Source organism: Saccoglossus kowalevskii, chromosome 14 (genome assembly GCF_978046115.1).
Source record: "Saccoglossus kowalevskii chromosome 14, keSacKowa6.1, whole genome shotgun sequence".
Taxonomy (NCBI): Eukaryota; Metazoa; Hemichordata; class Enteropneusta; family Harrimaniidae; genus Saccoglossus; species Saccoglossus kowalevskii.
The window spans coordinates 17836276-17864271 of record NC_140654.1 but is presented as its reverse complement, the minus strand read 5'-3'; the positions used below and the strand labels follow the sequence as shown (position 1 = coordinate 17864271).

Genomic DNA, 27996 nt, shown 5'->3' with positions numbered 1-27996 from the left:
GACTCTGACAATGTTTGAGATTAAACATAACATTTAGTTTACATTATTCTATGCATTACAATACAATGTATTACTATTACAATACTACAGCATTTCTGGGAAGGTTTATTAATAAATCACTAGTCCCCGGAAGGCTCAACTACAAAATCTCTTCATGCTGCTTTACGCATAAATAAATCTATGACCCGACTGTGCATTGTGAATATTTAACTAGATTTGTCAGGAAATTATGTCAGAATGCCTTATCTCATTCTTAAAGGTCACATGATTTATTGTTTATCGATTTAATTTTCAATTATGTATTTTCACAAATCATACAAATTTTCAATGTTTTGTAGTTTCTGCAGTGACAATTCCATTCTCTGTTTTGAATAATTATGCAAATTTTTACCACCACAGTTGGGTTTAAATATCTGATGAAAACATTGCTCTAGTTATCTAGCAGAACCAATTTTGGTGTTGTCAATTTTACTGTAAGTAAAATCAGTGAAATTCCAAATTCATGATATTAAAATCGGAAAAATTGGTGAAAAAGTTATAAATATTATCGATTGTGATCTTAATCATGCAACTTCATGGGGTACAATGGTTAGAGAGTCTTCTCAACATCATGGGGATTGTAGGTCTGACTTGTACAACCAAAGTCGCCGATAACTGCAGGAAGACTGAAACTCAATGAAGGATAATTACATGGCTTAAAGCGGGAGGGAGGGTCATCACCTGCACATAACACATGCTAAAAATGCAAAGACTCATGGGTAGATGCTTGTTTGTAAACAAAGACAAGCTATGGCCTACTGACGCATGCGCAGGTGACAACTCCCCCGCTTTAACACGCTTTAACACCATACCTTCAATAAAGAAAAATATTAAAAAAATTTTTTATCTGGTATATTCATGGTAGCCATTCCCTTAAGTTTACATGTTTGATTACCGTACAGGCCACTGTTTCATCAGACTTTGAAAAACAAATCTCACAACAGCATTTTTTTTGTTTTTTAAGACATTTTCAGACAAACATTAAAACTGACTAAAAAGATTTGCTTTACGGTATACCTACATTTAAGGGTCAACCAATTGAAATCATGTAGGGTGGAAGAGTGTGACCAGTTTTTTTGTTGGGATGTCTTGTCTATACAATTTTATTTTTCTTGAAGTTTGCCAATATTTTTTCTCTCTGTGACTAGCTTGCAATGTTTTGGGGGTTACAAACCTTTCAGCAACAGCAGCCCCCCCTTCACTTATGAATATACAAGACTTGCATGCAATTCCAGAGATCACAAATAATTTAGCAATCTTGGCAAAATTGGATGCATTTTCTAAAACATGTACAACAACAGATACTATGCAACATAAATAACCAAAAAATGTGCAATTATAACACACATCCTATAAAATATAAACAAACTTTCACAATAGATTGAACACAAAGCCTAACATTTATTGGGAGAAAATCCCAGTGCAATATCAATGCTAAATTTCCAGCATAATGCTGAAACGAAATGTGTCGGAAATGTCTCAAAACTGTATGGCATCATCAACAGAATATATGATTGGTAAATGAGACTAATTAAAAATTACCTACATTGACACAATATTTGTGCAACTGTAATTCTAAGAGTACTGTAAACGGCTTCAATTTCAAGAGAAATTCATGAAATTGCAGTGAATATTTCATTGGGTGTTTTTAGAATTGGGAGTCGTGGAATTTGGTGAAGTGTTGTCCTTGCAAGATGATACAGCGAATATTACTAGCGATGAACATTCAAAAAGTAAACACTGATGTTCAACTGCACAATAATTAATTCCATCAAAGTAAACAAAGCATAATACGGAGTAATACAAATATACCTGAAGACAATATAGAGGAAGTATTGACCTATGCATATGCAGTGCATAGATTGTGGTATTCTCATTGTAAACCTTATTAGTACACATCTTCCCGACCCAACTAATTAGCATAAGAAGGAACAGAACATAGCATAAGACGATAAACAGAAATTGGAACTTTGTTTTCAAACACATTCACCATTTTGGAAATACCATGTTTCATTACATTTTTGAAATTTGCATTTCCTAATTGAGTAGGATTTAGATGCAATACCGCAAAATTACAGTAAGGTGTAACTTACAATGACAGATGTATATAATAAAATATTATTGAGCTGACATCTCTAAAACATATTACAAACAGTGACTTCTGAAATAGTAAACTGATAAGTTGTTACTCATTTTTTTTGTCATCTTAGCTGACAAATTATGTTCTTGGGCAAGAGACTAAAAAGATAAATATTTTGAATATAACAAAATATTTGTGACAGTTCACAATATGTACTTTGCAAACCTCGTACAATTGACCTTAGACGCACCAAGATCCTGTTGAAAGTGAGAGCGCAGCAAGATCTGTTTTTTCCCCTCAAATAGTATTCCATTTACTTTGGTTATGATTGCCGTGGTTACACAGGTCAGGAAAACAGTTGATGCAATGTATTGAGTGTATTGCACACTATTTGAGGGGTAAAAATCAGTCTTCTTGGTTCTCCCACTTATCCATTTCACCACCAGACTTTCTCGTCTAAATTTTTTTGTACCTTTTTTTTTTATATTCTTCAGTATTTCTGGAAATGAATTTTAATTTCGAACCCAACATACAAAATTTGAGTCAATTTTTCATTTCCCCTCAAAAAATTGGTGTTTTTCGTCCCAATCTTCTGAAGGAGATTGCAGACTATAAATAGGACTATTTTGTGAATTTGTGATGAAAAGAGGAAACTGGTGGTGAAAAGGTTAAAGTAATATTAACAGCCATTTGCCTATGATTTCTCGTCACCCTAATACTAGGTATATGTAAATGTAGTAGTGAATAATTATTAAAATGTTGATATAATTTTGAAGTCACTTGTGAAATTATCACTATCATCTTCCCTGACCCATGAAATTGGTAACAATTTGTCTCTTGAAATGAAAGCCAACTACAAATGCTACAATCTGCGTGCATTTCAGTACCAGAATATAAATACTTTTAAAAACCACATTAGGAACTCAATATATATAGCACCAGACATAGAACATAGAAGACACAGTGGGAATTACATATGCTATATACAATATATATGGATCACAAAATTTAATTATTTTTCTTTTTTCTTCAGCGAATTCAAAATAGTTCGTTTCTGCACTTCACTATAGTTTAAAATCGACATAATAGCTCGGAGATTAGTCTTGGCATCCCGACCGATCAAGTAATAATAAAACGAGCTGCTCAGTAGCTCAACTATGGCTTCCGGATCGCTTTTTATATGTGGTGCTTCTTCATATATCTCCTTTCGTCGTGATTCTTTGAGTTTTTCGAGTTCGATCTGGGTCTTTTCAAGTTTTCGAAGTAAATCTTTCACATTCTTGTTCTGTGGGTTCTTCGCCGCTTCCAATATCATGTTCTCCTCCATCTCCATCTCTTGCGCGAGCTGTCCCTTTTTATACATTTCCAAGTACCGGTGTTGATGCAGGTGTTCTCGGTCCTTGTATTCAACCTCCATTTTCTTCATTGTATGTTCAAGTTTTTCGATTATAGTCTGTCTTTCGATCAATGACTTTTCTGTATCCATTCTTCTGCAGATTTCATCATTTTTTACCTTTTCCAACATCTGCATATCAAAAGATATTTGGTTAATTTGCATAATTCCTAATCTCGTCTGACACCATAATTTACAAATTTCGTGAGTTGGGGTGATTACCATGCTCATTTTATTGGGAAACTTGACAATGATTCACAGTGACTTTTTCAAAATTTCGTCTTCACGTTATCGAATTGCAAGAATTGATAGTTGTGTATATTTATCGGTTTACAGTATACTAAGATTTACTCATTGATTAAATGAACAGCATCAGAAGTATATAATCCTCGGGGGCGGACATCCGGACATTTTCTACCGCCTGGCAACCCTCGCGGTGAAAACAAAAACCAAAAACTCGCAGAAAACGATACTTTGCAATGGTTGTTGAGAGTCCCCTGAACAGTGTAACAAGATTAGCCCTATGTGTGTAACATATATGAATTTGGTTGTTCAGGATTACTTCAAAGTTGAGTTTGTGTTGTTTTCTCGAGTTTTCACCGGCTCCACCGGCGTTCCACAGCAGCGCGCACAAAACCCATAGAAATACGTGGTACAGTGGTGCGCGTCTTAGCAATGTAGAACGTCTGTGACGTAGCTCCGCCCCCGAGGATACCCAGCATTTTACTCAAAACTGAAGACTGCCCCAGTGTTCTCTTCAGTTCTATGTACACAAGTGTAGTTAGTAGCGTCAAACGTGTTCTACAATTCTCTACTAAAAAAACTAGATAGACTAATTTGAATTTCAGTTTATTTATCACATTACTCGCTGAAAGCCTCAATGGATGGCAAATATGAATGGGGAAAAAACGGCCTCAGCAAGTGTGTTAGATGAGTGTCCAATATATATATATATGCACTATATAATGCCTAGCTACACTGCTAGTAATATCTCATTGCCTAACTGAAAATCCATGCAGCATCTCATTTGCATTGCAGTTTATTTAACACAAAACTCACTGAAAGCCTCAATGGATGGCAAATATGAATGGGAAAAAAACGGCCTAAGCAAGCGTGTTAGGTGAGTGTCCAATATATGTAAATGCACTATAATGCCTGGCTACACTGCTATTAATATCTCATTGCCTAACTGAAAATCCATGCAGCATCTCATTTGCAAAGGTAAACTGAGGGTGAGGGAAGTATTCACACCTTTCACGGCCGCCAACAAGTTGAGTCGATCACACTCCATTCACGATAGTCTCAATAGACAAGATTATTCGGAAAATTAAAACTACGATCAGTGACCAGATTTCACGACTTGACGATCACATTTTTGCCATTTGGAAAACTACTACTCGAAAGAAATATGGATTATTTCAGTATTGCAACATCGGCGTTCATCCCGAGTAAATAACAAAATAGAAAACATGCGAACTATGTTCCGTCACATACGTTCACTCGCCGTGCACTCTGTAATTAATGCGAGTTTTCTCTTAAAAACTGGAACCAAACTACTGTACCAATTCATGATTTTTATGCAATGAAATACACTTTTCACATGTATATTTTAATAAATGTCGTTGACGCCTGGTAAAAACACCCTGGACTTATATTCGGGGATGCCCTCAACTTGTTAAATGTCCCAAAACAGAGTGGTGGGCTTATACTCTGGGAGGGGCTTATACTCGGGGAAGTACATTACCTGAATTTCATCTTTTAATTCTTGAATGACTTTTTCATTTTTGTCTTTTAAAAGATCATTCTGTTTTTCTATTTCTTCTTTCAAACTTTCAAACTCAGTTTCTTTGTCAGCAAAGAATGTTTCAAGTTCAATTTTATGCTCCTCTTTTAAGTAAGTAATCTCTTCATCTTTATTTTCGAGAAGTTCTTCAAGTTCTCTCACTTTCCTGTTCAGCTCTTTAACTTGTCTCTCCTTCTGTTGGAGCGGAGTCATATACGGAACTGAAGCTCCATATGGATTGGAATCCATCGGGTTTCCAAATGGAGACTTCTCCAATGATTTTGATTTCTTAAGTTCCATGCGTTTCAAGTCAAGATTCTTATGGGTCATATCAGGGCTCTTTGTTTTACACTCTGGACTTGTTGCTCTCAAATCTGTACATTTCATCTCAGAATATTTCATCTCTGATTTCTCATGTCTTAGATCTGGGCTTTTCAAAATTGCCTCTGGACTTCTTCTCTCAATGCAAGAACTTTTCAAACTTCGCCGGCGTTTCAATGTTGATTTCTGCACTGGCTCCGAATCAGATCTCATATCTATAAGACTACGTAAACTACTGCATCGTCCCACATCTTTTTGGCGAACTGTGTTCGATTTTGTTCCATACAAGTAATGCGTTGCTGCAAACTCGTGTCTTGCTAAAAGACATCTCTGTGCATTCATCAATTTTCCTTCATCTTTCTCGAACACCACCCAGTCGGGCTGCTCAATTGGTGATCTCTGTCTTGCAGACAGCGAGTCAACCGACCCTCTATTCCACCCTTCGCTACTGACACTGGCACATCTTCTGAATCGACTGCTCAGGGACCTTCTTTGCACAGGTTGAGGTATCCGACTTTCACTTGATGGTACACAACCGTTGTGGTAATTCTTAGGTGTCCTACTCTCACTGGGAAAACTATTATTAAATGTAAACTTGTTTTTTATCCTAGAATTGTCTTGTGCATGATGTTTTGTACTCAGGTTGTCCTCAACATTTACATATATTTCTTCTTCATTAAACATATCATTGTTAGATGCCGACAAGCTTTCTTTTTCTTCCAGATGCCTTTGTTCATTTTCATCCATTCTATGTACATCCAAACTCTCCTTGGATGTCTGGCTGCATGAACTCCTATCACTGCCCCTGACATCTTCTCTGACATCATCATAGTTCATTTGCATATCTTCATGGCTACTTGCATTCCCAAAATGCATCTCATCATCATGCAACTCTTCCGACCTTACTGATGAAGAGGTGGAATGACTGCTGTCACAGCAACCATCTGTAACCATGGAAACATCACTATCACATTTTTCTTTAACATCTGCAGTAGCATGTTGTCCCAGTGTAGAGGCTGCAAATTCAGAGTTGTAATCGCCATCACCGTGGCAGCCATTCTCATCTTTGTGATGTTCTTCGTCACTATCAGATTTATCATTCTTCTTGTCCATCATCATTTTAGGTTTCAAGTTGGTAATTACATCATGATTTCTATCATCATTCAAGAAAATCATAGTTTTTTCTTCTTGTTTGTCATCATCTTGTAAGTGTACTTCCTCACGATGATTCATGACATCCATGTTGCTATGGTTATCTTCTTTTTCTGTATCACATGCATATGAAGGGTGATGTTTTCTACACAATGGGTTCAATGTTTATTTAATATGTGCCACCATGAACTGCATCCAAGTCTAGAAATGAGAAAGAACGAAAGAAAAAAGAAAAATTCCATTAATGCACATTTTAATTGACATAGTAAAATAATTTGATATTGATAGCAACTAAGAGACCATACTCAAAGCTGTAACTTGCTAACCAAGGAGAAAAAATACATTTTTCAAAAAATATGCATTTGGTATGTGCTTTTTTTCACTTTATTTTCAAAAACCCAGTTGTGGCTAAATATTCCACTGTTTTTTTACATAAACTAGACCAAGTGATGGACAATAGACTTAATTTGCATACTGATTTTTCATGTAAAAAACAGGCTTGAATAAATTAGTACAGATTGGATTATATTCTCTTATATCTCAGCTTTCTATATACATTTTATCATAGTTACATGTTTAGTAACCAATGAAGAATATCCTAATTGCAAATAAACTATTACTTGTTTTTCCTTGGTCACTACATGTACCTTAAAGATGTACTTTTGACACATGAAATTTTGCTATTTGGTAACTAAACTTTATTTTGAAATTTTAACAATATGTTGGTCATTTTCATGGCTGTTCGATGCTATGGATATAAAATCACAAATTCATTGTAATATGTTGGGGGTACCCTCTCTCTTTATTTGCTCTTTGTTTTTTATATTTGATGGAGCCTCTCACTCCGTAAAATATCAAGAATTTGTAGTACTTTTCAATTTTCCACATTTCACTAGTTCACTGTGTCTGTCCTTAAATTGAAATTTTATGTTCACAGATCACGAGTTGTATTGGAAAAGTAATAAATTTAAATTAAATTTTATTACCAAGCAATCGATCAATGTAGTACGCTAGATTGCATACATGTAGCGGGTTTGACCACACCATTTATTTAATATCTTTGGAATCAATATCACACAAATTACACACATGTCACTTTTTTTCTACCCCAAACCACTGTGAAATTTGTACAATTTTTCAACAATACATGTCTATGTTTATATATCTATTTTTTTTATTCTGCAACTTGTAGACTTGTGCAGCTGACATTGATGTTCATGGTCACCTGTTAATGCATTAACAGGTGAATATATTTGCATGCCTAATGAGTTATGCAATGAATATATTTGCATGACTAATGAGTGATGTCATGAATATATTTGCATGCCTAATGAGTGATGTCATGAATATATGTGCATGTCTAATGAGGTATTAAAGTGAATAAATTTGCATGACTAATGAGTGATGCACTGAATATATTTGCATGCCTAATGAGTGATGTCATGAATATATTTACATGACTAATGAGTGATGTCATGAATATATTTGCATGCCTAATGAGTGATGCACTGAATATATTTGCATGCCTAATGAGGTATTAAAGTGAATATATTTGCATGACTAATGAGTTATGCAATGAATATATTTGCATTCCTAATGAGTGATGTCATGAATATATTTGCATGACTAACGAGTGATGTCATGAATATATTTGCATGACTAACTAGTGATGTCATGAATATATTTGCATGCCTAATGAGTGATGTCATGAATATATTTGCATGCATAATGAGTGATGTCATGAATATATTTACATGCCTAATGAGTGATGTCATGAATATATTTGCATGCCCAATGAGTGATACAGTGAATATATTTGCATGCATAATGAGTGATGTCATGAATATATTTACATGCCTAATGAGTGATGTCATGAATATATTTGCATGCCCAATGAGTGATACAGTGAATATATTTGCATGCATAATGATTTCAGCAGTGAATATATTTGCATTCCCAATGAGTTATGCAGTGAATATATTTGCATGACAATAATTTGAAGATTCTTACTTGATTTTCAATCGAATCAAATATTAATTCGCTGTGACAAACATGTGCTTTGTAGCAACATGAATATTTGTGCACTATGTGTACATTTCCGATCTATTTGACACCTACTTATCCTTTTCAATCACACTTCCCACCAAAATGTTTTCACATTTTCAGAAATTGTCCAATTTTGAAGTTGATTTTAGATCTAGATGCATAGAATAAAAAAATTTTGATCACAAGTGTGATAGATATTGATATATTTTTGCTGATATTGATTAAAATTTCAGACAGATTGAGATCTCAAAGTGTTTATGCTTGAGATATAATTCTCGAAAATGTGGAATGTGTGTTTATTAATAATGAGTGATGTTCTTAGTTTCATAGTGACATATTTTTGTGGGACATAAATCCCAAAATGCACCATAATTCATCAAATATTAGTCATGTATGGAAATCTTTAAATCAATGATAACCTAAGTTGAATTTATGCTTCATGCGAATGTAAACATTTCTTTGTGATGATACAAGTGAATTCAATTTTTCCAGACTATTGTGAAGAGGACCTAAGAAACAAAACAAAGGTAGCGATCAAGTACAATGTATATGTACAAGACTTTTAACATAATTATTGCTGGATATGATATAAAAATATTAGCATAACTGATGATTGTACTTTCTGCATACTGATTTGAGAGATATCGAGACCCTTGAGTGGCCATACGTGTAAGATCAGTGATAAGATTAAGACAATTTCAATGCACAGGAAGTGATCCCACTCAAAGTTGATTAACATTTAACGAAATATGTATTCTACGCACACACACATGTACATACAACATAGAGGTTATCATGATCCTTAACATTTTTGGGTCTCACTGACTTCAAACAAACACCACCACCAACAAACAGATCATGATGCAAATACAACAGTGAGAATAAACTTCGGGAAGCATGGATGATGGTTATCGGGGAGCACTTGTTTGAATTTCATGTAAACAAACAAGTTGTGTATGTCATATTAGCCACAAAGAAACACACCACTGCTTGACAACGTCTATGCATGCATTGCTCTTCGAGGTCAGACCGGTTAAATACATTAATAATAATAATTAATTATTAATTAAGACTGATTTTTTTTAAAATCAATTGTTCAATGTATAAATACCGATAGTCTTTTTGTTCAAGGCATTACGTAATATTTTACTATCGTTGCTAGGTATATTCAGTCATACTGTCACAAAACTGTTACATTTAATGCAAGATAAGAATGAGTTTTTATTATAGCAGGTCTTAGAGTTCATGCATTATGGCAACAAAACACGCGACAGTGAGTAAACACTTGATTGGCTTTGATTTCTGATCAGGTGATTAAACACATCTAGGACGTACTAGTAATTCATTAGACATTTTTACTTGACATCCACAGTGACAAAAAAGATGACTACCATATTTGATCTATTAGTAGTGCATGCGTTTATGTAAATGACCAGGGTGTATGTATGGTTAAATAAGTCATAGTTCAATGAATGCACTTTTTTACATATTTACATTTCTAATACGATAAATAACGTCGTTTTTTTTGGTAATGCCTTGGAAAATAACTTCCTCAACTTAATCTCTTTACAAACAATGACTCTATATGCACACAGTTTTATCACAGTTTCACAAAAATGTATGTAGAACTATGTATGTTCAATATTCATCTGATTAAAATCCAATATAGGTATAAGGCTCCAATTTTTTTATATTTTTATCTTGTTATTTTTGTTTATTTATGAATATTTTTGTTGGTTTTACTTGCTGTTATTAATTAAACAAGCCATGCATGGCACAGTCCCCGTTAGTTATTTAATTTAAGATATATAGCTTTGTTTATAGTAATAAGCTGGAATATAAACATGTCAGGAATATGATTATGATGATTGTTTAACATTTAAATGATTGACATTTGTATCTGATCGTCAAACGGGTATTGAGAGATACTGCTCTGGAACAGCATTAATTAAAACAAAATCAGCCATTTTGAATACATGTATAATGAATATATAAAAAACATCAGTCACAGCAAGTCAGAACCACTAGAACCACATTCATTAAAACAAAATGGCCACCAGTTGGTCATTTTGAATCTTATCTGAAAAACAAAATATACCAAGTATGAACAAAATCCATCTGTAAACACCTGAGAAATGCTTGATTTTGACGATATTTTAGCCCAAAAATGGCCACCATTCGGCCATTTTTAATAGGATCGTCAAACAATATATCTTTATATCTATGACATGATGTCTAATGAATATTTAAAATTTGAACATAATCAGTCACAGCAAGTCAGAGATATGGCACTAGAACCACATTTATTAAAACAAAATGGCCACCAGTCAGTCATTTTGAATCTTATCTGAAAAACAAAATGATGTGTATCAAGATACTATAATGTCCAACATATATACCAAGTTTGCACAAAATCCATCTGTAAACAGCCGAGAAATGCTTGATTTTGATGATTTTTAGAACAAAAATGGCCGCCATTCAGCCATCTTGAATCAGATCATGAAACAAATTGATGTGCGTCCGAACGGGGACTAAAAAAATTAAACAGAGCCTATACATGTGTACCTAAATTGGATTTTAATCACATTTGTTCAAAATAAATTATAGAGAATACATTTTCTTCTGGGTCACTATATGAAATTAACAACATCAACATTTATTTATTACGAAAAACGGAAAGCAGGTCAGAGAAAACATGCATGTAATGCATAATGTGTCTGTAATGATGGCTATCCATGCATTTTACAAGACTGACACTTATTAATATTTGAGGACAGTGATTGATCACACTGCACAGACTTTAGTGCAAAAGTCGTCACATCGGGTAGTGTGTAAAATGGATCTCATTTGACATATACAACATCTGTAAAAGACATTTATACACACAATTTGAGAAACACCGAAGTTTAAACTTGATTAGACCATGCAGGTATGTATATGTGGCTCTGTGGAACAGCAAACAAGATATGATCACCAGTCAGCTATATTTAAGGATTTATTTCTGACAAAAATGGTTTAAACATAATCTGTCTATACACAACTGAGATCTGCTGTCGAAATGGGAAAAATGTGTGATTAAAATGGCTGCCATTTGGCCATCTTGTATCAAATGTTGAATTTGCTTTTTTTAAATTTTAAAAAAACTTAGACTTTTATTTATTAGCATTCTGTTTTAAATCCAAAGCTTGCTATACTTCCATGCGTACTAAACAGATATTATAAAGTTTAATTTGCACAAATAAAAAGACAAGCAGAATTTAGATACATCTGAGAATTTAAATAAAAACTAGAACCTGCATGAAAATTGTTCAACCTATCCACCCCCTCACATATAATGGTTCATTCCTTAAGAGTTATTATCATTAATTTCCTTTTTATACAAACTGTTCAGGAAGTCATATTAAATGGATTCAAAAACAACAAATACTTTTTGTAGTTATTCAAAAATATGTTAGTATGCACAATATGGCTGCCTTTATTGGAGTTGTATAAAAAATAATGGCCACACAAGTTACCAAAAGTCCATTCAAATATTTGGTACCTAGATAATAATGTACTTTGTACTTTACACAATGTCTATAACTTTATTAAAATTAAGCCATTTAAACTGGCTGAAACATCATCTATAGCAGTTTTAGGCACCATCTGGCACCGTCTGTTATTTTCATAATACATATACCTGGTATCGGCAGGTGGTCAAATAATGTGTACCAGATGGAGCAAGAAATGATTTATTGTGTGTTTTGAATTTATGAAATAATTAGCTTTATTATTTCTCAAGATCAAAACTCAGAATTCAATAAGCCAAACCTGTTGGAGAAATCGCAACCAAAGAAAAATGTTAGCCTTAGAGTTACCGGTAATTGGGCTGTGTCGTATTTGATGCGAGTCTCATGTGATGTTTGCACAAAATTCAAACATATGTATGCAAATGACTGTACCAGTTTAAAGCGCGCAGTGCGTGCTCGAATTTCATGTAAATAAACAATGTATTTTACACACGCTGTATGCGTTGCTATGAGTCCCATATCGAACAGGACGCGGCACAACGACTGCCGCCCTTTAATATACATTTTAAATTAATTGTTCCACATCCAAAATTTTTGTATTGGATCAGTAGCTGCATTATAATTATATAAAAGGGTTATCATTCCTATATGGGACCCATGTTGAATTCAACTTTGACAGCAATATTGATCAAATGATTTGAAGAGGCAATATTCAAATTACTTGTATCTAAAGGTGAATCTGGGGACACTGTATAATGAACATGTCAAATAAAATTGCAGACACATAACATATGGAATACATGGTACTCTTGTGTCAATCAGATAACCCTTCTCTGGCATTCTGGGATGCCTCAAGGCTGTCCAGCTTTTATAGATTATTATGGGATGTCACAACTGGAGTGCCAGAACTTTTTTTTCCTGCACCTGCTTACTGTGCCTGCATGGGTATAGCTCAGTTAAAAGATGGCAGACAGCAAACACCTTAACTAGTAAAAACTCCAGTGCACCATTGATGATCGGTAATTTTCTCAAACATAAAGTTCAACAGTGTGTGTTTTTTGAATAAATTACACCAAATTTGCATGATCTTCACTTGCTCAGCATTTTTACCTATACCATACAATCGTGTGACATTCAACTTTCCAAGTTATTAACATACAAATACACAACTTTCCAAGGGAGCCCTTTGTTGCCATGGGTTACTTTTGCAGTATGTCACTTGTGGTACCCCGCGGCGGATAATTAAACACACAACTAGATTATTGTATCTCTTGAGCAGTCACTAATGCAAACAATTCAATCGCCATGGTAACACAAATTCACGAAAAATATTCAATTACCCCTGGTAGGTCTGACTCCCATAGCTTAATTTATTTAACTTAATTCAGTGCAAAGATGAGTCTAGACAATTGTATTTTCAGATTTGCCAGCCACACAATTAACAGTTAGACCTGCAATAGTCATCTTCCTAGATGGATGGAAAAACACACATGCTACTTATGATGAAGATACAATTAAAGTTGAAATTTCAATTTATAAAACATAAAAAGATATTTGTTCCAATCTTTAGATGTGGATACTTAATCTAAATTTGCCCAAGCTCTATCTGATGAAATTTTCTTATTTTATTTGCTTGTATTTCTGGTCTTAAAATAAGTAAAAATAGAACATAGCAATTAACAAAAAAATTAAACCTATATCTACATTAGACTTTAATCAGATTTGATCAGAAGCTTCACTCTTAAAAACTTATAATAATTGATATACCGTATATACATATACAAACAACTCAAAAATATTCATGAATTATGGCTATAAATACTTAATTGTTTTTTTTTTTATTTTAAATATGTAATTATGGATAAATTTGACAGAGAATTCATTTGCATAAAACAACAAAAACAACAACTTATAATTATTATAATATGAGGATATCTCAAAGTATGCTCGAAGACAGTACGGTGGGAGTATCGACCGACGTGCAGCGGACATAGATACAACTGCGTACTGTCGGAGGTATCCTCGTAATAACCTTATTGTTATACCGGTACAATTTTTTCTTCTAAAGATACATCATGGGAATGCCAAAATCCAAAAAGTTTAGAACAGAATTAGCAAACTTCTTTGTGTAGAGTTCGGTCAAATCCGGGGTGGCAGCCATGTTTGTATTTATTATTAGAAGACGCTTACACACGTAATCATTCCATATTTGGAATTTGCATTTCCTAATATGGGAGAATGAAAATACCCCATAAAATACAGCAAAATTATGGCAGGTTGTAACTTATAGCGTTACGGTGACCGATGTATAATAATAGTTAATATTATTATAATAGTTATTATTATAATAACTCATGCCATATTTGATTTCATCTGCTGACACATTGCATCACACTTTTATTGTGACTGATTATAATTTTTCAAAAGCCTTTCCAGTAAAATTAATGGAACATCAAATACGTAGACCCATAAAGTTCAAAAATCACCTCTGACCTCTATGTACTGTAAATACTGAGAATATATAATAGTTCAATACAACATCAGAATTATGGCTATTCAATTCTTGAAAAAAAGACTTGCATGTGTTTTGTTTATGCAACATCAAACCCTCTGAAATAAAACCCAATAAATACATGCCATCCTACAGTAAAATTTAATTTTTTTTTTTCAATTTTAAAAAAGCTTAAAGCTTATATGAACTTCATATATATTTGGTTCCATTCAATACTTGGTGCACGAACATTCTTAGTAATCCCAAAATTATGGCAACATAAAAGAGACGTATATAAGCTTAATATATATATTAAGCTTGCACATTTGATCTTGGGTGCCATGTACGTCAATAAATAGATTGAAACAGTACATCATTTTTGTTGATGACCCACAAAGGAACTTTTTCAATTATACTGAGATCATTTTTCATTGGTCTAATAAAACTAGTAGTACATTTTAAGCTGAATAATTGTCTAGTCTTTCTTAACTTTTTCACCACAAGACATTCTCGCCAACTTCTTCACTTTTTTCTTTTATTCTTTAATATTTCTGGAAATAATTTTAGAGCCAACAGACAAAAATTGAGTCAATTTTCAGTTTTTACTCAAAAGAATTAGCTATATTTCTGGAAATGAACCCTAATTTTGGAGCCAACAGACAAAAATTGAGTCAATTTTCAGTTTTTACTCAAACGAATTGGCTGAATTGTTCTGAAGCAAAGTGCAGACAATAAATGGAATTATTTTGTGAATTTGTGATGAAAAGAGAAAACTGGTAGTGGAAAGGTTAAAAATATTGTATCATATAGCTACAATAGTTTTTTGATGTCTGACAAAAACTAAAAATTATATACATTCTAGAAATCCAAATAATTATGGAATTTTACAAGTATTTGAATTTGAATAATGCATTATGGGAGATTATGGGTCAAAGGTCACAGATTATCGGCAGAGAAATATTGACTGAATCATTAGTATTCAAATTGAAGAGGAATTTTTTTTATTTTGGAAATAATGTCACACAAGATTTAATTATGAAGTTTTGAAAACCAAACTGCAGGTAAAATCAAAGTAACAATTAAAGTACAGGTATAAGCAATTTTACAAACAGCAGTAAATCGATTTTGAATTGAATTATATCTTAATATTAAAAGTAGATGCACTCATACTGTATACATGACACTTGAAATAATATTACCACAATCTGAGTCCCAAGCAGGTACTTATTTGGCTGTAATTTGGGGAGGGTATGTGTGGGTGGGTAAATATACTGTAGAATACTTTATTTTCACTTGGAATTTATTTTTGCTATTTTCGCTGAAGGGATGATTCTGTGAAAATAAAATCCAGCGAATATACTTTTTTTTTCCTAGATTTCACATTAAACTCATAAAAAATCAGTGAAAATAAATTCCATACAAAACGCCCCAAAAGCTGTTTCAGCGAAAATTTATTGCAGCTAAAATAAAGTAATTCCACAGTAGTACATTCTTTCTACTTAGAGAACTATATAACCGAATATTACTAATAATGAAACAAATTTAACTTTCAGGGAATTGAATGAAATATAATTACCAGTGTATAATGTATTCAATTAATTTTGTTTATAATAATAATTTAATTATCAAGCAATGAAGTCTTAAAAGAGAGGGTCAACCTAAATTTTATCTTTAACATAGCCATCCTCAGGATTAAGCAATAAATGTAGTGTACGTACCATAGCTGTTATCAAAATGTCATTCGTTTGAAATTGTTTTTTCAACGAGGAAGGCCAATGTATATATATATCTGTCAGCTGATACATATATGCCTGTATTTCTGTGTATAATGAATAGTGTTAACGCATTGCAAAACTGATTGAACAGCTGATGCAGGTATATGTATATCTGTGTCTCTATATGCTTGGTACTTGCATTGTACAGACAAATCATGACATATCAATAGTGTTATTGTGCTATATAATCTCAGAATTAATTCTCATTGAGAGTAATAACCTATAAAAACAATTTTTTACTTCAAATTTTCCATGAATAAAAAGCTACACATGTATATGTTCATATCATTGAAATAACACATGGGTCCCCTATCTGGATTGTTATTTGCAAATCTAAACAGTCTGTGGAATCACACATGTATATGTTCATATCATTGAAATAGCACATGGGTCCCCTATCTGGATTGTTATTTCCAAATCTAAACAGTCTGTGGAATCGCACATGTATATGTTCATATCATTGAAATAACACATGGGCCCCTTATCTGGATTGTTATTTGCATATCTAAACAGTCTGTGGAATCGCACATGTATATGTTCATATCATTGAAATAACACATGGGTCCCCTATCTGGATTGTTATTTGCATATCTAAACAGTCTGTGGAATCGCACATGTATATGTTCATATCATTGAAATAACACATGGGTCCCCTATCTGGATTGTTATTTCCAAATCTAAACAGTCTGTGGAATCGCACATGTATATGTTCATATCATTGAAATAACACATGGGCCCCCTATCTGGATTGTTATTTCCAAATCTAAACAGTCTGTGGAATCGCACATGTATATGTTCATATCATTGAAATAACACATGGGTCCCCTATCTGGATTGTTATTTGCATATCTAAACAGTCTGTGGAATCGCACATGTATATGTTCATATCATTGAAATAACACATGGGCCCCCTATCTGGATTGTTATTTCCAAATCTAAACAGTCTGTGGAATCGCACATGTATATGTTCATATCATTGAAATAACACATGGGTCCCCTATCTGGATTGTTATTTGCATATCTAAACAGTCTGTGGAATCGCACATGTATATGTTCATATCATTGAAATAACACATGGACCCCCTATCTGGATTGTTATTTGCATATCTAAACAGTCTGTGGAATCGCACATGTGGAACACATTTAATTGTTTCTTAAAAACTGGATTCCAACAAATACAATGTAGTGTATATAAATTATTCCAGATTAAAGTTAGTGTACTTTGGTTTTCATTTTTATATATCAAAATTAGAAGCGCTCTTTTAAATAAAAATCTATATTGTGTTCCATGCACCCCACCTAATTTGCATATTGAGGTTGGGAGAGTTGACTCCATAAAATATGTGCAATTATCGTTTTAAGGTTATTGACCATATTAAACCTGAGAATTTGTATATTTAATTAATACATGTATTACACAACTGGTCTAGGTGAGATTTATGCTAATTTTAACATTTATTTTTAGACTGTATGTTTTATGTGTCTTATGTGTGTATGTTTAAATGTCAAACAAAATTTGTTTTCTAACGCATAGAGGCAATTTTTTTAAAGTTAGTGTGATTAAGTAACCAGCCATATATGATTAAATTCTGCATACTGTAAAATGACTAATTTTCACTGAGTTTAAATTTCACTGATTTACCATTTCAGGCATATTCAGTAGGTTTTAAATTCACGGTTTCGTCATTTAGATAATGTGTTCTATGCTAAATTGTACATATTCACTGTGTTTTAATTTAGCGCATTTTTCCAGTCAGCGAAATAAGCTAAATTAAAACCCAGTGAATAATTACCCCCTTTACAGTATTTTATTTATTTGAAATTGTTGTTTATACACTAATAGATAGATAGTAAAATTTTAGCGATGACAACTTTGAATAATTTGCCATTTCAAAATCTAAAGACAAAATTATAGACATAAACAAAGGAAGGTTGACCATCTTTTACTACTATTAGTCAATGACAATTCAAAATGAGTGCATGGTAATAGATACTATGGACAGCAATATATTCAGAAATTACTTACTAATGAACATTTGCTCACCTTACTTGAGGTAAACTATGTTAATGACATTCCCGATTAATAGTGTCATGTACATTCTTTTTTTTATATATATATTGACGCCGAAGTGCTATAGCATGTGACGGAAACAGAATTTCATAACGGAATGTAAACATTAATTCGCAGAGTGCAAAATGTTTGTTCATGGGCTGTTATCTCTCATTATTACCACATGCAGAAAAAGATGTAGAATAATAAGTATGTTATCGTGAAACTACTGCTAAGTAAGCACTTGAGATGTACGAGGATCACAATGACCTCTGCAAAGCATCAGTTGATAAATGTACAATCAGTGTACTGTCTTCGTGCATATTTCGTGGCATTCTCGTGACAGCCTCATATTATCGTTTAATTACCTAATAAAGTTGTATTATAATTAAACTCGAAACAACAGGCACACTTAAGTCAATTTTTTTTAAATGATGCAATTTTCTGTATCTTTTAAACAAAAATATTTCTAATAATTCCCAAATTATGCCAAATGCAGAACTTTAAAGTTGGCTGATTATTTATGTTAAAATTTGGCAATTTGAAGGATCACATCAACTAAACAATACACATTCTAAAAATAAATCAACTGCTGTTTGTTGTTTCCCTCGCTACATACCAGCAGAAAATAAACTGAGCATTGCACGGATATACTTTTTTTATTATCTCCATGTTTACCCATTTTTATTTCTTCTAACATATACAGTCTCTCCTCTGTTGTAGGACTGTGCTTCCAACATTTCTCAATATATTTTACAACTATTGAGCGCAGAAATAAATTTCCTTATTACCAAGAATGGATCAATGGAATTGGCTCCATCAGACATGTTTGATTTTTGTATCAAAACGCATAAATTAAATTTTGAGAATTACAATACAAGAAATATTCATGAATAATTAATGCACATTTTGTGTCATGCAAATGCAATTAAGGGTGATGTATATGCATCTTTCTTTTTTCTAATTATGGTATTAATTTTTGCTACGGTAACTAATAAATTTGCTATTGTTTACAATATATGACATATCACAGATATGGCGCTTTAAAAGCATTTATTTGTACAAAATGTCCACCAGTCTGAACAATATCTGTCCCTGCATGTGCAACCAAGATCAAAAATTTCAAAAAAAGCTTGATTTTGATGTATTTTTTCACATTAAAATGGCCACTTTTCAACCATTTTGAATCAGATCGTCAAATCAATAGACATGTGCACATGTGTGACATATGATGTACGTATATATAAAGTTTTGACATGTCAGAGATTATGGCTCTGAAATGCATTCATTAAAACCAAATGGCCACCAGATCTGTACAACAAAAAAACATGCATCATGTCCAATGTATTTACCAAGGTTGAACAAAATACACCCATACATGTACGATTTTTAATGTGTTTTTAGCACAAAATGGCCATTATTCGGCCATTTTGAAGTGAATGAATGCCATTTGTCTATTAAGGCACGGCTAAGATACAATTTTAAATTAGTCACACACACACAAGTACCTGTTTACAGACCACATCCGGCTAATGACTAATAAAGCCATGTTTTTGGTAAATATACTTTCTATTAGATATGTGCATCTTACAAAGTAAATAGATTCTTACAAAACATATTTGGTTGTCATTTGGAATCAGCTCACAGCTTTAGAACATATCACAGTCATTAAACCATTTGTATTTAAAACACAGGCTGCCTTCATGGATATGAAAAGTACGCAAATATTACCCATGCATTTCGTATTCAAATACACTTGCTTCAAGTATTTTTGAGTATAAATCACTACATTTCCCAGCAATAAATTTGCTGCAGTAGTTGAACTGAAGTTATTTTTGATACAGATGCATTCAGCATGAAAGAATCACGTACACCAAATTATTTACACTTTAACTGAATTATACGAACACTATATAATTACGCATGAACACTCCAACAGGTGGGTGTTGATCTCCACTTTATTTCAGTACACCCTGGATGGAAATGTTTATAGCACACATACAACAGGTGGTTTTTTTACTGAAAAAAAAAATTACACCAGTAGGTGGTGAAGTGATACCAAAAAAAAATCTCAAATGGGGTTTGGTCTTTCCACTACAGATGGGGATTTTGTTATTGTGTTGTAAAATTATGCCACGTTGACCATAAAAATGTTAATAAAACAATATAGATGAAGTTTTGCAATTCTCTGTATTTTCAATGGTGATTGTGTGATTTTTGAATTTCCAGGGTCAATACATTTAGTGTTCAATAGTATAAGATGCTCCTGGTTTTGCTGGAATTACAATTACGCAGTGATATGATTGGCTATAAAGCAAGTTGAGTTTACCATTGTGAATTATATCACCCTGTATTGTCCTTGCCTGAGAATGGTAACAATTTAGAATTATTTAGGTAAAATTGTTAGCCAAAACAGCAGTGCACATAAAACGATTTTAAAATGCAACCATCAAAATGTGCGGGATCATGTCTGACATTAGTAACACAAAATGACGTGAATTGATCATGTGACCACTTTTGACCAATAGTCTCAAACACAAGGGATAATAATAATAATAATATTGTTATAGCTAATGAAATATGGGATGAATTATATTTTTAAGGATTGATGTTTGTCATTTTGTTTGAATCTTTTCGTCTACATTTTTCTATGAAGCAATGCATGAAGTAACCATGAAGAGTCAAAATATTCCAAAGTCAAACTCATTTTAAACTTTTGGGCGTAATAATGTTTCCCCACCAACATTTTGCCTGTTTTGATAATTTTTGACCAAATATGCATAGTTTTCTAGTAGTTACAGGTCTTGATTGAAAATTTTGAAAAATATATGAAAAAAAATATGTGAGTGTTATTTTGTGAAAAGTATGTGATAAAAAGTTTACTTTGGCTCTCAAAAAAGAATTGGTTAATTGTAGTGATTTCATTGAATAAATTTCTTTTCTTGACTTTAAGTGAAAAGCTGGAAGAATTTAGAAAACACGTATGTAGGAAAGGTTTAAAGAATTAATAACATTGGCCAACTGGTCAGTTTTGAAGTTATTCATACAGCCATATGCTAATTGCTTATGTTTCAATATTTGTGTGCAGTATTTACTGGTCTGCCCTGTAAAATACTCATTCCATGGTACACATATGCAACATAAAGAATGAAAGGTCTTTTCTATGAAAAAAGTACAAAATAAACAAATCTGAAAGTAGACATTCAACAGTTATCTAGTGTGAATATATATTCACTAGAATTAGAAAACACAAGTTATCATCACAAAATGCATAAATGCATTATAGATCTATCTTTATATCAAAGCAATATGCATTACAAAAAGTCAAAAATAGCAAATTGGCCAAAATTGATCAAAATAGAAAATGCAGTTAGCAGCACATAATGAACGAATCTGAATGAGGTTATACCCCAAGGCAAGGAGGCCCAAGACATCACCACCTCCACAGGTGACAGACCGACAGACCGCCATAGAGTGTAACTGTTTACAAATAAGCTTCTACCCATGAGCCTTTGCATTTTTAGAGAGTGGACTTATAGGACTCAACTGACACATGTGTGCAGGTGACCCCTCAGCTTTAAATAGTTTTCTTGATGACAGACAATCAGTCATGTCACGTTAGGTTCCATCTTAGCTGACAACAGAGGTAAAAAAAAATCATTGTAATTTTCCATGAAAACTATGAAATCTTGGGGATAAAAAAAATAGAATTTAAAAAAAATAAAAGTAATAATAATAGCATGTATCAATTATTCAATGTACATGTATGTTTGTGTAATTCATGAAATGAATAATATTTTGTGTTTAACAACAGAAATATTATTTTCTGATATATGATTTTTGAGAATTAGTTGAATTGCTGCAGTCCCATGCAACATATACAACACATGTTTAATTCATTCAAGATTGTTTACACAAAATAGAATTTGGTGCCATGTGACGACTGTGGTACATTAAATTATATTGATATGATAGATAAAAACCAGAACTTTCAATTGAACCCATCAAGCGACCCAGGTGATTTATTATCGACCAATCAATATGATGTAGATATTCAAAATAGAGTTAATTTGCATATTGTATGTGCTCTATTAAAAGCACATATAAACGAAATATCCAATTTGTTATTAAAATATTACTCATTTTGACCATGGATATATTTACAAGAAAATATATTTTTTAAGTTATTACAACTACAAGAAAATAGTCTGTACAACCACAACAATAACGACAACAACAATGACAGACCTTTTCCCCCTCATAGACCTGATACAAATTAATATGCAAATTCAAATAAAATTACCCATTTACAATGAATCTTTGACCAAATTTATTTAAATTTTCACTTAAATGAACAAGAGTGTTGAAAGAAAATGCATTTGCATTTGGTAGAGCATACATGTATACATAAAAACATATTGGCACAAGAATTATTAAACACTGTTTTTTAAGAATCGTTCGGCAGATTAATGTATAGATAAAAAATATTAAAAACAATTCATTATTAATTTACATTTTGTTAATTTACTGTATTTATAGTGTATGTTATAAAAGCAACTATTTGTGTATAAAAAATGCAGTGATTTTTTTTAAAAGAACAGAATGATAAAGAAAGCAGCTTTATTATCATTTCCGTTAACCTAGGGGGTCAACATTTATGGTTTATTTGTATACACATGTATAAATTTTATAAGGTTGACAATCACCATGGTTATTTTACCGGTTTCAAATGTCACGTAAATAGACAACATATTCGACATACGTTGTATTCGTGGCATGGGATCCATATCGAACATGGCACTGTGTGTGGAGACTGGAGTTTTCATTTGTTGATAGAATTTCCTTTAAATTATGTTTTATATCAATTATGTCAAAGGTCAAACTGTTCACTGATAGAGCATATCAGGATACTACTATTAGTTATTATTAAAAAATAAACAATAAATGTAAATAAAATAAATATAAATAAATCAAAATGTTGAATTACTTAAATAGTGATATTTATGAATAAAGGTCTTTGTTCAATTAAAGCTGGTGTTAATGGCTGAATTTGCTCAGTCATATAGCTATTGTAGACTTCGCATAAATTAAAAGGAATCTTCATTTTCCATTTCATCATCATCCTCTATTTTCGAGATTGCTTTAATGTTTGCCATTGGATATTGGTCGCCCAAGTACACGTGACTAACAATAATTACCCAATCAACAAATAGGGTTAAGCTTGTGTTTCGGTAAATAACCTGGTTTGACATATCTTGATATAAAAATATTTGTGCCACTGAACAGAACAGGAAGATGAGATGAAATTTACATAATAATAAAAATGAGACAAACCTGATGTCCGTTCTGTAGTCTAAAACATCACCATAATCACCGCACGTGAATTCACGAATCTGTAAAATCAGCTGTTGTTGAATGACCGTGTGTTCTCCGGTTATCTACAAGACCGCGAAATCACCTGAGTCCGCTGGTCAATACTATTGAGATACAGCTGCCTGTATCGACGCGACTCACATGTACGCAGCTCTGACTGGATTTATGAATAAATAACGAATAATGGCGAGTGAGATGACTCGGTAATTTATGGTGGTAGGAGTGATGGCGAAGAGTCTATTATCGTATGTAGGGGAGGCAGGTTTGTGCAAAATACATGAGATGTATTTTTAGTCTATTTGAACAAAAAAGAGTTTACGTTGGCAGAAGGTATGTTGTATTTAGATATGTATATATAATTTGAAATTCGTGTATTAAAATATTATTTACAAATACGTTGTGCTCATTTTACTCTAAAAATGAAAGTTCCATTTAGGCCAGACATTTATTATCCCTTGTTTCGCGAACCCGACAAATGAGCAGGAGCCGAAAATGAAATAAAAATAAAATTTTATTTCAGCGTAATTTCTCGCGACCGCCGACTTGTAAGCGCAAAATTTGCTAAAAAACTTATTTTTATCTTCATTTTTTTTCCGCCCGCCGCATAACAAACCCAAGTTGCATTTTTATGAGAGTATCATGATCAAAGTACCGAAGTCTCGCGCAGATGAGAAACAAGGTTATACATGGAATAAAATTTTATTTCATTTCTTTACTCCGATCAATGATCTCACTTACAATTCTTTGATAATCACACAAATCTAATGGAAAAAAAAAAGTTTTTTTTTCCGCCCTCCTCAAAAAAATTGACGTATAAAAACTCGAGAAACAACGAATAAAAAAAGTCTGGCCTTACAGTAAAAAAAATATTGTTTTACACTTTACAGATAAAGCAAATAGCTAATTACATATTTATAATATACTTGATAATTTGTACGAATTACGACATTTAATGTGGGAAATGCTTTATACGCTTAAAAAAATAAGATCTTTGTACAAACTACGGATAAATAAAATAGCTCATTACATTTTACACCTTGCCCATGACTACGAATTTACGTTTTTTATTAACTTAAATTGCATTACAGAAATACATGTATTACGAAAATAAAAACAATTGTACAGCTTACGAAAATACCCCTCTTGATTAGCTGTGTCCCTTTTCAGTATATTAGTAAAACTTTGCCACTATCCAAATACCCGCCAACTAGCGTTGATGTGCGTCTTCCACGTACAAATGACACAGCTGAATGAAGCTATTATTCAAATATAACGAGTCTCTCAAAACGGCTGCACATGAAACAAAAATAGCGACGCATCGTGAACAACCGCTCCGTCTTTCACTGACGTACATCGCATACTACTATAAGCGATTTGTTCCCAGAGGGCGCCACTTTATAAAATCTTCACAGGCATCATCGGCATGGATGGGTATATGGCTGGCCAAAATGGGGATGTAAGCCATTTATCATTGTAAACATTTAACAACCACAGAAACGGCAACCTTTCTTTTTGTTTATTCGTGTGTTTATTTATTTTTTATTTATTCACAAAACAAAAACAATAAAATATGAAATAAATAATAATAATAATAATAATAACTTTATTTAATTAAGCGCAACAATTCCAACATATGAAGATCAAAGGCGCTGATACAATAAACAATCAGTCAAATATTAAAAGCACATTTAAATAAGTGCGTTTTCAGTCTGGATTTAAAAATGTCTACTGAAGGACTAGAACGAACAGACAGAGGTAATTCATTAAAAAGTTTAGGACCTAAATTTTCAAAAGCACGGTCTTTGTATAACACCTTGGACTTTTTACTACACACCTGACGAGTTTTAATAAGAAACTTCGATTCAGATCTTAAACTACGACTAGGTACATAAAATTCGATTAATTCACATAGATAATTTGGGGCAAAACCATACAAAGATTTATACACTAGTAAAAGTAATTTGAAATTGATTCTTTGTACAACTGGTAACCAATGAAGTTTAATAAAAATGTCTGTAATGTGGTCATATTTTCGAGCACGAGTGACAAGGCGGGCTGCTGCATTTTGTACACGAATAAGAGGTTTTATCTTAGTTACAGGGAGACCAGACAATAATGAATTACAGCTGTCTAAGCGAGAAGATATGAATGCATGTACCAACTTTTCAGTATCAGATTGGGATAATGATTTACGAATACGATTAATATTTCTTAGATGGGAATATCCAGATCTACAAATAGTAGAAATGTGTGTTTCCATAGATAGCTGCGAATCAAACAAGACACCTAAGTTTCTAGCACTTGACGAAGCACTAACCAATTCTTCACCAATTGCGATACTAGACAAAGGACACGAGTCTTGTGAGAATCTCCGAGACGACATGCACACAAATTCAGTTTTCGACACATTCAAAAGTAGGAAATTACAATACATCCAATCGCTAACATCTTGAATACATGTCTGAAGTATCACCCCGGCGCGAATTTGATCATCTTCAGAAACCGATAAATAAATCTGTGTGTCATCGGCGTAAAAATGATATTTTACGCCGTGACGTCGCAATAATACAATGCTATAATCTTCACAAAACTGTTAACGCTGTGATTTTAAAACACACCTGTAATAAAATGGTAAACGACTGCAAATAAGTCATTGTCGAAGTTGTTATATTAATAGAAATTCACGGCACCGAGGGATAGAGAAACAGTTCTATAAGTTTGTACTATAGCGAGGTAGTTTACAGGTGAAACTTTACTTTGAAAAAAAAATGTATGTAAGAGCAATACAAATTAAAATTTGTGGATAACAACGGCGTCAAGAATCGTTCCCCGAGACTCAAGTGTTGTTAGATAAAGTGATTGCATAAGGCAGCATAATTAGATAATGATGCGAAGTGGAAGTGTGGTAGCATAGAAAATTGACAAATTTCCTTCGCGACTGAGACAAACTAATTAGGACATTCGGAACTGTTGAATTGTCTGCATGTTTGTTTAATCAAGCCATGCATTCTATAACGCTTTTGATACAACTGCATTACATCTAATATGAGCGGCTGAATTTAATTTAGCTGTGAGAATGACCCCGAGATCTTTTACTATGGAAACAAGTTTAACCATATCGCCGTCAATTTTGTAGTTTGAAGAAATGTCGCAAGTTTCTTTTTAGTGACACTTGTAATATTACATTTCTTTTGAAAAAGCCACATTTCACACCACTCAAGTACTCTATTTAAATCGTTATGGAGGGTGAAACAATCAACATTATTGAAAATATATTTGAAAGTTCACGTTATCAGACATATCGCTGATGAACATAATCAGGGACCACCAGCATAGCGCCCTTGGGTACATCAGATGTCACATTCGTTCAAAATAACGTGGCGCCCCGAAACAATACGAGCAGAGCAATTTATAAATATTTCTATGGATTCCGTAACATTGCAGTTTGTGTACCAGCAATGAGTGATTTACACTATCAAATGTCTTGGAGAAATCAATTCAAGATGTATTTAATTCACTTGCCTTCCGGAGTCAAGATCAGTTGTGATTTAATCCACGTATTCAACAAGATTGATAGCGGTAGAACGATCCTCCATAAACCCAAGTTGACAAGTAATAACATTATAACATTCTTGTCACGACTGTGCAGAGAGTCGACAAGGGATATTTTCGTAATAATGTAAATCAAATAAATAAAACACGTAAATTTGTGAACATGGGCAAAATGTTTAAAATGTAATTATTTTATTCGTCCGTAATTTGTAAAAAAAATCTTATTATTCTTATTTTCTTATATTTTGCACGTCAAATGTTGCAATTCCAATTTTGATTCTTGAACACCGTGACAAATTATCGAATATATCATACAATTGTAAAATTCAATTAGGAATTTGCTTTATTTGCTTTATTTTTTTACTGTAAACGGAACTTCATTTTATTTCCTATAAAAACTTTAAATCCCTTTTTTTTATTTCCTGTAGCCTG

General features: G+C 32.8%; 1 protein-coding gene across 1 annotated transcript; it reads right to left on the bottom strand.

Moving 5' to 3' along the window:
• Positions 1 to 13: 13 nt before the first annotated feature.
• Positions 14 to 24223, bottom strand: LOC102805014 (uncharacterized). The gene is made up of 3 exons (XM_006818286.3): positions 23974 to 24223; positions 5257 to 6969; positions 14 to 3644 (listed from the first exon to the last, which is right to left on the bottom strand). Exons 2-3 carry the CDS (start codon positions 6856 to 6858, stop codon positions 3132 to 3134), a joined length of 2115 nt encoding a protein of 704 aa, XP_006818349.2. The 5' UTR covers positions 6859 to 6969; positions 23974 to 24223; the 3' UTR covers positions 14 to 3131.
• Between the last annotated feature and the right edge of the window lie 3773 nt (positions 24224 to 27996).

Coding starts and splice junctions, on each gene's coding strand:
- LOC102805014 (XM_006818286.3), bottom strand. CDS start 6,858: ATGGATGTCATGAATCATCGTGAGGAAGTACACTTACAAGATGATGAC. Junction 3,645..5,256: donor AATTAAAAGATGAAATTCAG/GTAATGTACTTC, acceptor TTTGATATGCAG/ATGTTGGAAAAGGTAAAAAA.